This window comes from Physella acuta, unplaced genomic scaffold (assembly GCF_028476545.2).
Source record: "Physella acuta isolate Inbredline_101_S28 unplaced genomic scaffold, ASM2847654v3 ptg000849l, whole genome shotgun sequence".
Lineage (NCBI taxonomy): Eukaryota > Metazoa > Mollusca > Gastropoda > Physidae > Physella > Physella acuta.
The window spans coordinates 163,098-178,489 of NW_026732366.1; the positions used below are offsets into that span (position 1 = coordinate 163,098).

At 41.0% G+C, this 15,392-nt stretch overlaps 1 protein-coding gene across 1 annotated transcript; it reads left to right on the forward strand.

The window, feature by feature from the left end:
- Positions 1–304: 304 nt before the first annotated feature.
- Positions 305–8,893, forward strand: LOC131952072 (protocadherin beta-14-like). The gene is made up of 6 exons (XM_059314565.1): positions 305–2,404; positions 2,955–3,173; positions 3,697–3,924; positions 4,134–4,223; positions 7,593–7,778; positions 8,393–8,893. Exons 1-6 carry the CDS (start codon positions 305–307, stop codon positions 8,891–8,893), a joined length of 3,324 nt encoding a protein of 1,107 aa, XP_059170548.1.
- The last annotated feature ends 6,499 nt before the right edge of the window (positions 8,894–15,392 follow it).

Below are 15,392 nucleotides of genomic sequence, written 5' to 3' on the forward strand. Positions count from 1 at the left end.
CTTGACTTTCATTTACATTAATTGAATGTTAATATTTTGATCCGTTATTTTAAAGCGCATATTTAATTTTTATTTACCCCTCTTTCTTGTCCTTGCATTCAACAATAAATAACCCTACTCTTATCCTTTTTTTCAGATGAAAAACATCACCAAACCAAGATGCTTTAAATGCTAAGCAATATCTTAATATTATAGACCATCCAACATCTAACTTGAAGAAGGATAACTACTACGTATTTTATTTAGCAAGAACGACAACTTTTGTACTTTGCATTGGTGTCTATTGTTTGAACTGCTGATAAACATGGCTTTGTGGCTAAGTTTCAACATTTTCGAGAATTTATTTTTAAACGTACTTTTATGCTTATGTTTACTGCTGGTACGACCATCTAACGGACAAGACAAGATTTACAATTTTCTCGAGGAAGAACCGGAAGGGACGTTTATCGGCAACATAGCACGTGACCTAAACCTCGCGGCCCTGATCCCACCGGAAGTCTTCAAGACGCTGCAGTACAGCATCATGCTCTGGGAAGATGGTTCCCTCTTCAGGGTAGACAAGGACAACAGCGATCTCTTCGCCAAGCTCCGACTGGACCGCGAGGCGCTCTGCCGGTTCGAGAACCAGTGTCACCTTGACCTTCGGGTTGTCGCACGTTCACGCAACGACATCCGGAAATACACGATCGTGGTGAATCTTCTTGACATCAACGATAACGCCCCTACCTTTAACCAGTCGAAAATCGTCTTGAAAATTTCCGAGTCTGTTACTTTAGGCGCGAAATTCGCAATCCCGTCTGCTACTGATGAGGATCGCGGTGAGAAGAATTCGATTCAATCGTATAGTATCGAACCTCCAAGTTCTATTTTCAGTATCGAGTACTTCAAAAAACTTGACGGCACGTGCGACGTGAATCTGGTGGTCAATCGTTTGCTGGATCGTGAGACCGAGAGCAGCTACACGCTTGTGGTTGTGGCGAGGGATGGGGGGTCTCCGCCCCTCAACGCCTCGCTTGTCGTGGTGATACAAGTAGAGGATGAGAACGACAACGCCCCCCACTTCCCCCAGAAGCTGTACCGCGTGCAGGTCGGGGAGAAAACAGCCCCGGGCGCCGTGATCCTCCCGCTGACGGCATCCGACGACGACATCGGCGTCAACGCCGCCATCACCTACAGGCTCAGCGCGCACCAGGACGCTAAAATCCGCGAGATGTTCGCGGTGGGAACGCGGTCCGGGGTGTTGACGGCCAACGCCGCGTTAACCAGTGGCAGCTACACCATCATCGTGGAGGCGGTGGACGGGGGTGCGCCCGTGAAGATCAACCAAACGGAGGTGCTGGTGACCGTCATCGACACGGAGAACGACCCGCCGGTTATTGCCATTGACACCTTGAACGGCGACTCGTCCAGCGCTTTGGTTTACGAAGGTTCCAGCCAAGATGCCATGGTGGCCTATGTGTCAGTGGCCGACCCGGACTCCAACGAAAACGGCGCCGTTTCCTGCTACAGTCAGAGCTCGTTCTTCGACCTCCGGGTCATCGAAGGTCACGATTACATGGTCGTGGCGGTCAAACCACTCGACCGCGAGCAGACCCCAGAGTTCAAGGTCACGATTTTTTGCGAAGACTCGGGTACCCCGCGCCTCAACGCCACCAAGACGTTCGACGTCGTTGTCGGCGACGTCAACGACAACAGCCCGGTTTTCGACAACGACAACAAAGACATCGCCATCGCCGAGGACAACGCCGTCAACGACGTGGCCATGCTCATCACAGCGACGGATAAAGACGCGGGGGACAACGCCAAAATTACCTTCAGTCTTCTAGACGATTCCGACGGGTTTTTCCGCATCCCGCCCGGCTCCAACGCCCTGCTCTGCGCCAGGGTGCTTGACCGCGAGACCAAGGACACCCACGTGGTTAAAATCCTGGCCCGTGACGGCGGAACCCCCTCCAACTCTGCGACCGCCACCGTGACCATAACCGTAACAGACGTCAATGACGTCACGCCGCAGTTCTTCCAGCTCAAATACACTTTTTTCATCGAGGAAGGACTTCCGGCCGGCAGCTTCGTCGGGGCTGTCGCGGCTTTCGACCTTGACCTCAACGAAGGTGGACAGGTCAAGTTCTCTCTTCCGGTACCCGGAAACGATAAATTTCAAATTCTGCCCAACGGAACCATCAGGACACTGGCGCCTTTAGACCGCGAACTGCAGGACATGTACTCGTTTAACGTCGTAGCGTCGGACAACGGACGTCCGTCCCTGAGCTCCCAGGCGGAGGTGCACGTCCTGGTGCGTGACGTCAACGACAACGCCCCCGTCTTCGTGTTCCCCAGCGCCACCAACAACAGCGTGACGCTGACCTTGCCCGTGGACAACAGCCGCTCGTTGGTCAGGTTACAGGTAAGCTTTAGGCTGACCGCGACATTTAGTTGGTGTTAGTGTAGCTAGTACTAAGGTAGCATTGTGTAGCACGCACTAGAAAAAAAACGTTTAACCCAAACACTATTACTGATCCCAATCCTAATGCTAAGCCAAGCAAAATTAAAAAAAAACAACATAATATTTAACTTAAATCTTATTGTAAACACATACATCATTTGTAGAATGACAAAACCAACATAACAAAGAAAAGAAATTTGAACTATGGAAGATTTCATTACACATGGTTGATAATTAGTTAACTGGTTGTTTGATACATAGTGGCATCAATTAAAGTGTTGTGGGAAATAGGGTAATAGGGAAGTTGGAAAAGAAAAAAAAAATTCTCCCTTAACTTGACGTAATTTGCTATATATAACAAAATATGCATACTCCTATTCAATTAATGCAATTAAAAGTAGTATTTATTCATTAAAAAAAATAAATTTTTTATGAATAATTTTTTTAAGCAGCGAAACCGTAAACATTATAAAAATGGTTTGCTATAATTCTCCTTAATTCACGATTCTAGGCTACCGATGCCGATGAGGCTAAGAATGGAGAGGTGACCTATATTCTACAACCCGGAAACGCGTCACAGCTGTTCCAACTGAACCCCATGACGGGCGACCTCTACGCCGCCAAGACTTTTGGTAAAGCAGAAGTCGGGGACTACAACCTGACGATCACAGCTTCTGACAAGGGCGATAATCCGCTCAACGTCACCCGCTCTCTGCTCATGCACGTGCAGGTAAAGGATGATGTTTTGTCTACCAATCAGAAATTGTCTTTTGTTAAACGTGTCTCGCACGGGTAAAACAGTAAATATCACTTCTCGAACCTGACGGTGAATGGGTGAAGTAGAGTTCACCTGTTTCTGTGACCTCGGAATATGAAGGTATAGTGTTGTCAGCACTATGCCCAGCCGCCTTTACTTCCCCTAACTCCTAAAATGAGTTAGGTACCCATTAGAGCTGGGTAGACTCAAGAAGATTTTACTAACTTGAATCCGGATTCGAACTCAAGACTTTCGGGTAATCTGTCTAGCTCTTTACCGCTAGGTCACGCGTCCCATCGCATGGGTAAAGGTGATTAAGATTAATACTTTTGATACCAGACCTATAAATACATTTTATTACAGACACTTAAGAAACTAGTAGAAATCCGATAATCTTCACATTAATTTATCAGCCTTTGAAATGTACGTTGTTTAAAAAAGTTACAGCTTTGCTGATTAGCTTCAACGTTTGTTTAAATGTTGATGTTTTCCACAGATAAGTCCCGAAATGGGGCGGGTCCACGGGTTTGATACGAACGCCATGATTGCCGCGGGGCTGGTGTGCGGGACAGTGCTTGTCGCCGTGGTTATCGTTCTTGTCGTCTGCGTCATGAGGCGAAGGGACAAGGGGAAGCGACTGCGGTATCTGGACAACAAGGGGGAGCACTTGTCTCCTCAAAGTTTGAACGCGGTTACGTTGGCAAACCAATACAGCAATCAAAAGGTTTGTACAAAAATAAACAGTATTCTAAGAACATTTCTGGTTTTAATAGAATTTCCAAGTTAAAAAAACAATTGAAAAATTAATAGAAGTTTTGGAAAATGCAAACAAATTTATTAGATGTAAACATCATCATTTTCTTAAAACATTATTAAATACAAGAAGACTTTAAAATAAGTCTAATTATGTGTTGTTGTTTTTTTTTAAATCAGGAATCTAACAACAATAGTGGCACCAGTGATGTCATCAAAAACACCAAACACCACGAAACACCAGAAAAAAGACCAGACTTTCCTGAGTTGGTGAGTTAGATTTTTGCTCTTTGGTTACCCAGGCAACAGGATAGAAACAATCTTATCTGTGTGCCATAAAATCCTGCTATGCCAAAAAATCCTTACCTGTCATTCCTATTTACTCCAAATAAAAGAAAAAAAGTATTAAAATATTTATGAGAGATAGAATTTTTTTTTAAATTTTCAAACCTGACGGTCTATGGGGCAAGTGAAGTAGAGTTCACTTGTTTCTGTGACCTCGGCATATGAAGAAATAGTGTGGTCAGCACTATGCTCAGCCACCTTTACTTTCACTAACGTGAGTTAGGTACACATCAGGGTTGGGTGGACTCAAGGACGGTTTACTGACTAGAACCCGGATTCGAACTCGAGATTTACGGGTTAGCAGTCCAACTCTCTACCACTAGACTATTCCATCCCTAAAAAAAAATCATTAAGTGCTATTATTTTGTAAACTAGCAATCAAACGCACAATTTCGAAGTAATATTAACACAGCTATCTGGTAATACGAGCCTTGACGGCCATTAGACAAACAAAATGGTGCAATGTTTTCACTCGCCCAATGTCAACCGCGCAGATCCGTGGTGTGCAAATTTAAAGGGAATTCCCAAGCCGCGCGTTCAATATTTAGTTTCGTTTTTTTTTTTAAATAAAATCCACGGGAAAACAAATTTTTAGAAACGTGATCTTTAATTTGGGGCGGATTCTTATTTTTAGATGCCGAGTTATTTTAATTTTGGGCGCGATGTGATTTTATTTTTGGTGTTTTTGTTTTTCTATGGGCGGTGATTTCCCTTTGTTTTTCTATGGGCGGTGATTTCCCTTTGTTAAATACTAATCTTCGTCTTCCGATGGATTGTGCGTGTGTGTGTCTGTGTCTGTGTGTCTGTAGGAGGGAGGGAATGGGGATTTGAGACAGCCGCAGTGGTTCTTTTAATAAATAAATGTAAAAAAAATTGATCAAAATATCAAGGCGGTAAAATGGCTGTAGTTTATTTAATTATTTATATTATACCGACATAAATAACGATTTAATTTGCCCTGAAGTTGAAATAATCATAACACGATAGTTAAAATAAAACCAAATAAAACTATATTTGATTAGGTAGTTCCTATATATTGTTATGTAAACCATATCAACTTTACCAGTTTGTTAACATTTTAATGAGTGGGTGTGGCTTCATCATTCTCCAGACAAAAAACCGAAGGCCTTAACCAATTTTTATTTTTAATCCGGGGGTCTGGTGTTAAATGTTTCCATGACCCCTGCGGTCAATTTTAATTTTTTCCCCCAGTGACCTCTTTATATTTCTTTGACAAAAGGTCAAACTTAAAAAAAAAAGTTCCGGTTAAGCGCGTGGAGGTGATAAGTCGCACGCGAACTCTCTTTACATTAACCCAGCCCCCTTTTTATAAAAGCAACATCGCCTTCCTTTCTTCAACTTTTCTATCTCCCTCACGCGAGATGACAAAGAAACGGAGAAACCCGATCCTGGCCGATTAGGATCTTCTTCCACCACACGGCTGTCTGTTTTCTAGTCCGGCACTCTATGTAAACAGCCGGACCCGATTCCATTCTCCGCCTCACATAGACTGACCGGACCAGCTGCCGGTTAACGGCATTGTCCGTAGAGGTCAAGACCTCCCAGTGCTACCCCCCCCCTTTTTTTTTCCTGTTTAGTTTATTTTAACACCTCGTCCATCACTTTATAATAATAAACTTTAAAAAAAAAATTCGAAACGACAATAAGCAACATAATTTATTTTCGAAAAAAGAAGTTTAATAATTTTATCATTTACGTAGCCTTTATTTTTTAAAAATAAAATAAAATGACTCAAGTTAATGTTAGGACGACGATTCTTAGAGGTAGAGCGCTAGACTGTTAGTGCTAACCCGAAAGTCTACCCAGCGCTAATGGGTACCCAACAGCTGGGCATAGTGCTGACAACTATCCCTTCAATTTCCAAGCTTTCTGAAACAGATGAACTCTACTTCATCTGCCCCAAGTGTCTTGGGCACGAACGGGAGAAGATGATGATGAAGTTAATGTTTAGCCAAAATGTCTTAAGGCTTTCTAATCTTCATTCAAAACTAACCCTAAATCCAAATCAAAGCTCGTTGTTTCCTTAAAATAAGCTTAGCATTTGAACTTAAACCTTACAACAGACCCCACTTCCCCACTAATTTAAAGTAAACCGACTACATTTACAACCTAACGTTAAATCTAGGTCTGACCACAACCCAGCAGGGTGACACGTCTAGTACCAAGACAATTACCCACAAAACTTTTTTCCCCGCTGATTGTTGTCTAAGTTCCCAGTTCCCTCCCGACTTCCGGTACGTCTAATCTTGTTCTCACCCCGTCCCCTGTGATGGCTCTCTCTACCTGTTGACCCGAGTGACCTTCAAGTGGTACCCAGGCTAGACTGACCCGACAGATGGGCGAGGATTGAGGACAGTGAGGGGTGGGATGGGGGTGGGGGTAGTCTGAGGACGGTCGGCAGGTGGTTTTCGTCCGTGTCAGTTTAAAAAAAAATGTTTACAGTAAAATCTTAACCCCGATATTTTGCATACAATTCTAAATTACGTGTAAAATAAAAGTCTTCAGAATGTGTATTAAATCTTAAAGTTTGAAACTTCATTCAAGTTCATTCACAAATAAACTTGCTGAACATAGATAACCGTCTTTAAGCTCCTTAAAGTGATTCTGTTGGTATTAATTTTAAGTTTTACAGTACCGCTATAGTGCGAAAAGTAGCCAGCCGGACACTTACGGTCATTTGATACCCCGTTCTGTCTCGCGAGTATTTTCCCAGTGGGGGTGGGTGTTGAGAGGGGAGGGGGGTGATGTGCATCAGGTCAGGTCAAAGGCTACTTCTGCATGTAAAGCCAAGGTTAAGGTAAACAAAGAAACAGCTCGTGACCTGCACGCGACACGATGAAAAAGAAAACGAAGAAGAAATAGTAAAAAAAAAAAAAGATAACAGATAGTAAAAGAAAAAAAATGTTACAGAGGATAAAAGATATTTTATAGATACTAAAAAAAATATTAACATGCCCTTGACAGCTAATACTAAAAAAATTACATTTTTTAAAAACTAATTTTGTGAAGCCACCAAGACTGATCTTATGGAAAACATCCGATTCAGTTCATGGCTATCAGTAGCTAGATCTAAATAACCATTGTTGTCAAACTTATTCGGTGGCGTGGTTGAGGGGGTGGGATATAGAAATAATAAAATGTATAGCAAGGGCAAAAACTGAGAATAGGTCCATGTAAATATGTAAATAAGTAGGCATTGTTATAGAGAAGATATAGCGTGTTATTATTGTAACTATTCTTGGTAGATAAAAACCACGTGATCTCTGTCTACAGACTGACCAGTACCAGAGACCAGCCCTACTGGACATCCGCCAGGCCGTGCAGGGCGTGGTCAGTGGAGACGAGCCAGACCTGAACGACAAGGAACTCAACAGGATGACCAGCCTCAGGCTGCAACAGGCCTTCCAACACATCAGCAGCTTCAAATCGAGGCTCATCACACCCGCTGATACAAGCAAGGTGGGGGATTTGTGTGGTGTGGTGTGTGTGTTGTGTGCGTGTGTGTGTGTAAAGTATCTTTCAGGCATCTCCCCGAAGATCGTCACCCCCCCCCCCCAAGAATGAACTATAAATTAAGTCTGCCCCCCCCCCCCCCCGTGTGTGAGTGATGTATCATGTGGGTGGTATGTTATGTTGTAGGTAGTGGCGGATTATTGCAATTCTTAACGAACATATTTAGACGGAATTTTTAAAGCAAAGGCGTAGCGAGGGGGAATACATAAGTGGGCGCCAAAATGGGTTGGAAAAAAATTAAAAGCTCATTTTAGCTGCAGTTTTGCATTATAAATATAAAAATATATGGGGGGGGGGCGCTAAATTTAAAGTTTGTCCCTGGGCGCCGGGAAGTGTCGCTACGCCTCTGTTTTGTAGGTATGTTTTGCGTTTCTGAAAATAATTATTAATCTGAGGTTAAATTTCAAACAGATTTTCCCAATCATAGACAAAAACTTGAATGTATTGTAGTACATAACAAACATTTTTAAAGTGTCTTTATTCCTGTTGTATAGAAAAGCAACAACAAAAAATAATTGTTTCACGTATTTTAATATTTGTAATTTTTAATTTCCCCGCAGCCTTACGAGTGGCGGGAAATCCATATTCCCGGGCCAGGCCACCCGGGCGACTTCAGCAGTCTGAGCTCCCGCGGGACAACCACCACCACCACCAACAACAACTACACCGCCGACAGCGGCGTGGGTACCGACGACGACACCACCTATCTCCCCAAAGTTACCTCCCCGTCCCGCCGGAAATCCCACACCCCGCCCAGTTACCACCAGCACCAGAAGCAGCACCAGCGGTTCTGCCCCAGACTACCATCCGACCTCAGCGTCGACTCGACCCAGCACTCCATCGCCTCGCTCCCCGGCGTGTTCATCAAACACAGCAGCGAGACATTTGGGTTCCGGCCCCTGAGCTCACGGAGTAGCGACTCCTACCCCAGTGAGACCATCGACGACCAGTGCACCACCACTTCCGGTAGCTACAGCATCAACATGGACGACCAGCATGGCGCCAAGCGGCCATCTTTACACATGGGAGATTTCGGATACATACAAGACATATACGTTTAAAAACAATACTAGATAAACAGTAGACATTTATAGAATCAGATAAGCAAAAACTACAACTGAGGTAACGCTGGTATTTCTACATAAGGCTACACCCAGCACTATGATGAAATATATTGACCGTACTGAAACACAGCGCTATGGCAACATTGACATTGTAGCTATTCTAATCTACTAAGTAGTCATACGTAAATGAAGTCACACATTTTTGGACGATTTTTACCTCCCCTTCCGTGACAATTCGTTTCAAAAAATGAGGGCCCCCCCTCCATATTGACGTCACATCTCTCAGCATTCACCCCCCCCCCCAAAAAAAAAAAGAAAAATTTGCATTTCAATATTTCAATTTATTTTTTCTAAAATACTGTCTAATTTCGGTCAACATATGGTATTTTTGTTTTAAAACATGTAGCCTACAACTGACCCTGACCCTTGAACTTAAAATGATTGTAGATGGATATTTGATCTCATTTTATTTCAAATGTGATATATGTGGTTTTTGTAAGCCATTCACTTTTTTGTACTAATATGTATTTATATTGCAATTCTCGTACTTAACAAAATTGATTTGATGTGTGTGTTGGAGAGAAATAGGATCGACAAGTGTGAGTGATGAGTGCATAATGCACCATAGTGTGAGTGATGAGTGAATAGCAGCACCATAGTGTGAGTGATGAGTGTATAGCAGCACCATAGTGTGAGTGATGAGTGAATGGAGCACCATAGTGTGAGTGATGAGTGTATAGCAGCACCATAGTGTGAGTGATGAGTGTATAGCAGCACCATAGTGTGAGTGATGAGTGAATTATTAATGTGAATTATTAGTTTAAAAAAATGGCGCTAGTGATGTATTTTTCAAGTTGTTAAAATTCCTATTTAGGTCTAACAGCTGTTGTATGTGCTTGCGTATGTTCCCCAGTATCAGTGGCGTAGGCAAGGGGGGTTATATATATATATATATATATATATATATATATATATATATATATATATATATGTATATATATATATATATATATATATATATATATATATATATATATATATATATATATATATATATATATATATATATATATATATATATATATATATATATATGATTTTATACATACGGAAAATATTTGAACCCCTCCCATGACCAATTCCTGGCTACGCCACTGCCCAGTAGGCCTATACTTTTAACATTTTGTGTTCTTGATTATGCTATAAGAAAATCTGGTTTATTGTTTTTATAAGCTCACACACAAACAAATCGGCTTTTTATTTTAATAAACATCATGATGGTTTTTAACGAATACATTTGAAATTGCTTTTAATAAAAGCCAATATATTTACGGAAATGTGTTTTTTTTTAATGTGGTCTATGTTGTTTATCACTAAATTACATCGCAGCCTGTTCTACCAATAAATAATTATTACTCTTATTAAGGAGGTGACTGAGTCACAGGACATAGGGTCAATCGCTATGGGGTCGAAAGTGTTGGGGGTCGGGATCGGTTGGGAAGGGGGAACATGGAACTCTTGCGGGAGGGGGGGGGGTAGACAAAGCAAGGGGTTGGGCAACATTATTAAATATGCCTCCCTGGTTACGTATTGTAGGCATCTGATTATGAAATGTGCTGTCTTATGTTATTGTGTGTGTTGATGTTGGTGTTGTGATGGTGTCTTGTGTTATTGTGTGTGTTGGTGTTGTGATGGTGTCTTGTGTTATTGTGTGTGTTGGTGTTGTGATGGTGTCTTGTGTTGTTGTGTGTGTTGGTGTTGTGATGGTGTCTTGTGTGATAGTATGTGTTGGTGTTGTGATGGTGTCTTGTGTTATTGTATGTGTTGGTGTTGTGATGGTGTCTTGTGTTGTTGTGTGTGTTGGTGTTGTGATGGTGTCTTGTGTTGTTGTGTGTGTTGGTGTTGTGATGTTATCTTGAGTTATTGTGTGTGTTGGTGTTGTGATGGTGTCTTGTGTGATAGTATGTGTTGGTTTTGTGATGGTATCTTGTGTTACTGTGTGTGTTGGTGTTGTGATGGTGTATTGTGTTATTGTGTGTGTTGGTGTTGTGATGGTGTCTTGTGTGATAGTATGTGTTGGTGTTGTGATGGTGTCTTGTGTTATTGTATGTGTTGGTGTTGTGATGGTGTATTGTGTTATTGTGTGTGTTGGTGTTGTGATGGTGTCTTGTGTGATAGCATGTGTTGGTGTTGTGATGGTGTCTTGTGTTATTGTGTGTGTTGGTGTTGTGATGGTGTATTGTGTTATTGTGTGTGTTGGTGTTGTGATGGTGTCTTGTGTTATTGTGTGTGTTGGTGTTGTGATGGTGTCTTGTGTTGTTATGTGTGTTGGTGTTGTGATGGTGTCTTGTGTTATTGTGTGTTGGTGTTGTGATGGTGTCTTGTGTGTGTTGGTGTTGTGATGGTGTCTTGTGTTATTGTGTGTGTTGGTGTTGTGATGGTGTCTTGTGTTATTGTGTGTGTTGGTGTTGTGATGGTGTCTTGTGTTATTGTATGTGTTGGTGTTGTGATGGTGTCTTGTGTTATTGTGTGTGTTGGTGTTGTGATGGTGTCTTGTGTTATTGTGTGTGTTGGTGTTGTGATGGTGTCTTGTGTTATTGTGTGTGTTGGTGTTGTGATGGTGTCTTGTGTTGTTGTGTGTGTTGGATTTGTGATGGTGTCTTGTGTTATTCTGTGTGTTGGTGTTGTGATGGTGTCTTGTGTTATTGTGTGTGTTGGTGTTGTGATGGTGTCTTGTGTTATTGTGTGTGTTGGTGTTGTGATGGTGTCTTGTGTTATTGTATGTGTTGGTGTTGTGATGGTGTCTTGTGTTATTGTGTGTGTTGGTGTTGTGATGGTGTCTTGTGTTATTGTGTGTGTTGGTGTTGTGATGGTGTCTTGTGTTATTGTGTGTGTTGGTGTTGTGATGGTGTCTTGTGTTGTTGTGTGTGTTGGATTTGTGATGGTGTCTTGTGTTATTGTGTGTGTTGGTGTTGTGATGGTGTCTTGTGTTATTGTGTGTGTTGGTGTTGTGATGGTGTCTTGTGTTATTGTGTGTGTTGGTGTTGTGATGGTGTCTTGTGTTGTTGTGTGTGTTGGTGTTGGTGTTGTGATGGTGTCTTGTGTTATTGTGTGTGTTGGTGTTGTGATGATGTCTTGTGTTATTGTGTGTGTTGGTGTTGTGATGGTGGGCTGGTTGACTGAGTTGTATTCTATGTGTGTGGGCGCTGGTGTGTTGTGTTGTATAGTAGTGCACGCACTGTAATGTTTTGTATTATAGTATACTGTATTATGCTGTGTGACCCTGGGCATAATACAGGAGAGATAGGGGGGATGAATAGTTAGGTCAACTGTGCGTCGTCCTGGGAAATTAGAAGGGAACGAGATAGGGCCTGTGGAGATATTGGCAGTTGGTACACAAAAGATAAAGATAGTAGGGGTGGAGGGGGGAGGGAGGAGGACGTGTGCATCTGCATTCATGCACATTAATCTTTTAAGAATAGCATTCATAGCAAAATATGACGGTCTTGTAATTGAATATTAACCAAGATTATTTAATTGTATTCAAACTAATTGATTATATATATATATATATATATATATATATATATATATATATATATATATATATATATATATATATATATATATATATATATATATATATATATATATATATATATATATATATAAGGCCTACGTAGTGAATAACAAACAAATAGGCCTATATTTGATATGGATTATCATTTCACGCTAAATTTTTCTATTTATAGTTTACCTATCCATAAAGCTGGTGACCGGAAAGAAGCGCAACGGAAAAAAGCGCAAAACAAAAAGCGCAACGGAAAAAAGCGCTTACGGAAAAAAGCGCAAAGAGAAAAAAGCGCACACAGAAAAAAGCGCAAAGAGAAAAAAGCGCAAAGAGAAAAGAACTACCTAGCTTGCATACCATAACAACCCGTTCCTATGGCAAAACTTCACTCTCTTTCATCCGCGTCATCAAACATGCATTCGTCATATCTCTCCGTAACAACATTCATTCGCACCAAAATACCTGATAAAACACACATCATAACAATGAGGTATTTACTATTATTTCATAATGACGAACCTACCTACCTACCTACCTGCCTACCTGCCTGCCTACCTACCAAGGGTCGATTATCTGCTAGCAATAACGTGATACTTAGACTAGATAAATAAAATCGTTTATATCGGCTGATTGCATTCTTTTTCGTATCTAGATAAACCAAAGAACTTATCAGGATTACAGCTAAACTATAAGGTATTGTGATATTCTGGATTGTGGAATGCATGTAACAGATGTTCTGCTATATTCTGAAATCTTTTATGTCGTATAACTTTACGGCTAGATCCAGGAAAAAATAATTTAAAATTGAAGGGAGCTTACACATGCTCTCATAATCACGCACATAGAATATTGAATTTCCTGTGTTTGTTTTTACAAAAAAAAACCAACAAACAACAACATGAATTTCAAATACTATACCTATTTACACCTCGCTCAAATATCTAGTCTAACATTAAACTAAAACAACGCGAATCCTAAACTGTTTGCCTAAATATTACACTTACACCACACGCCACCTAACTGAACAGAACAGTAAAGGTAGACAAACCTTAACGTTACACCATATATCTTATTTACATTAGGGAAGTATAGACGGCTAGGCTTAATTCTGACTAGACTATCACTTCATTTTCTGAGGTAACAGAAACAGGTGAACTCTACTTCACTTGCCCCATGGACCGCCAGGTTAGAAAGGGAACGTTACTGACTAAATTAACAACAACCCAGTTTATTTTTTTAAATAAAAAAACACATGCCCCAAACTTTAAAATAATATAGTTTTCTTTTTTAACAGACGCTTTCAAAATAAAATAAAAGTTTATTCAAAACCAAAACTTGACCTTTATTAAAGAAGTCACAACAACATCCTAATAATCTAAATGATCACTACCACTTAACAGGCCAACCAACACTGGGCCCCTACTATCCCCCAAATCTCCCTCGTATGGCCGCAACCGCCATACTTCGGCAAACTGCTTCAGCTAGAGGACCAAACCACGTGAGGGGGTGGTGCTAACGCGGCGTCAGAGTTTCTTCCAGGCATCTCTTCGGGGAGGCTCAGTCGTCCCCCCCCCCCTCTAGTGAGTCTACCGCCCCCCCTCCCCCGAACGAAACAGAATTTATACAGAAAACATATACTTTTAACGGTGTCCGCCCACCGGAAATTTTAGTCCCCCCCCCCCCTGAAAACTTTAGCCCCCCCCCCCCCCGGAGAAAAAAGTCTGGAAGAAACACCAGGGCGCAAGAGTTCCTAGATGAACGTCAGCGATCATGTGTTCGTACCAAAGTCGAGCCATCTAGATGGAGCCACCCGGCTGTGGCTAGGCATGGAGAGGAATGGGCGCCACCACATATATCGATTGATTGTACTTGAAGCCTAACCAGGCCCCCATCCTACCCCAAAGTACCACCTTAATATGAATTTCTATCTACTACTGTGAACTTTCAATCTGCCACAGTAAGTCTACCGCACCCGAACGAAATGAAATTTATATAGAAAATAAATACTTTTAACAGTGTCCGCCCACCCCTACTTCCCCGAAAATTTCAAGTGCCCGGGAGAAAAATGTCTGAAAGAAACACTGACTACATTAAGTGTCAAATCATCACTACAAAAACTGTCAAATCATAAACTATCTCCACGATGTTCGAAAGGATTTCCTACATTTAGTCATAGTTCTCTATTGATATTTTATTTCATTACATATAGTTAAATCATGGCCTTGTAACAGAATCCTATTATTTTAAAAAAAAATATGTCAGACCAATTTACAATATAATCCGTGTTTTTTTTTCTTTTTTTACGGAATCTTTTAAAATAAACCGAGTGTGATCTCCCCTAAACTTTCTTGTATATTCTTATATAAAACAACAGGGGATGGCAACTCGGGATATAGACATGATCTTTAATCCATTTTAAATACTTAAACTTTTTAAAACAGAATAAAATCTCGTAGAAAAAAAAGAATTGCACACCAAGTGAATGTCAAATAAAATGTGCAAAATAGTGTGCAATATTATTAGTACTTTATAAATTCACATGCGTTTTTTTTTTTGAGAAATCGGAAATAGCGAAAATTACTACTTCCGGTAAACGGAAATTACTCAAAATCGAACAGAAGGCAGATAATTAGATCTTATTCTTACATGTGAAATGTCATTTATCTATCTGAAATAGTACCCTAGTTATAGGCTTTTGAAAAATTCAAAGTTGAAAAATGCCCACTTCCGGTTATCGGAAATCAAAAGTTGATACGGATCTACGACTTTGATATAATACTTATATATGAAATTTCATCAACCTAGCTGTAACGGTACTCAAGTTATCGTGTTTACAGACACACACACACACACACATACATACATACACACACAGACATAAGGACAAGATTGCAAAATTATGTTTTTCCGACTAGAGAGGTGTAA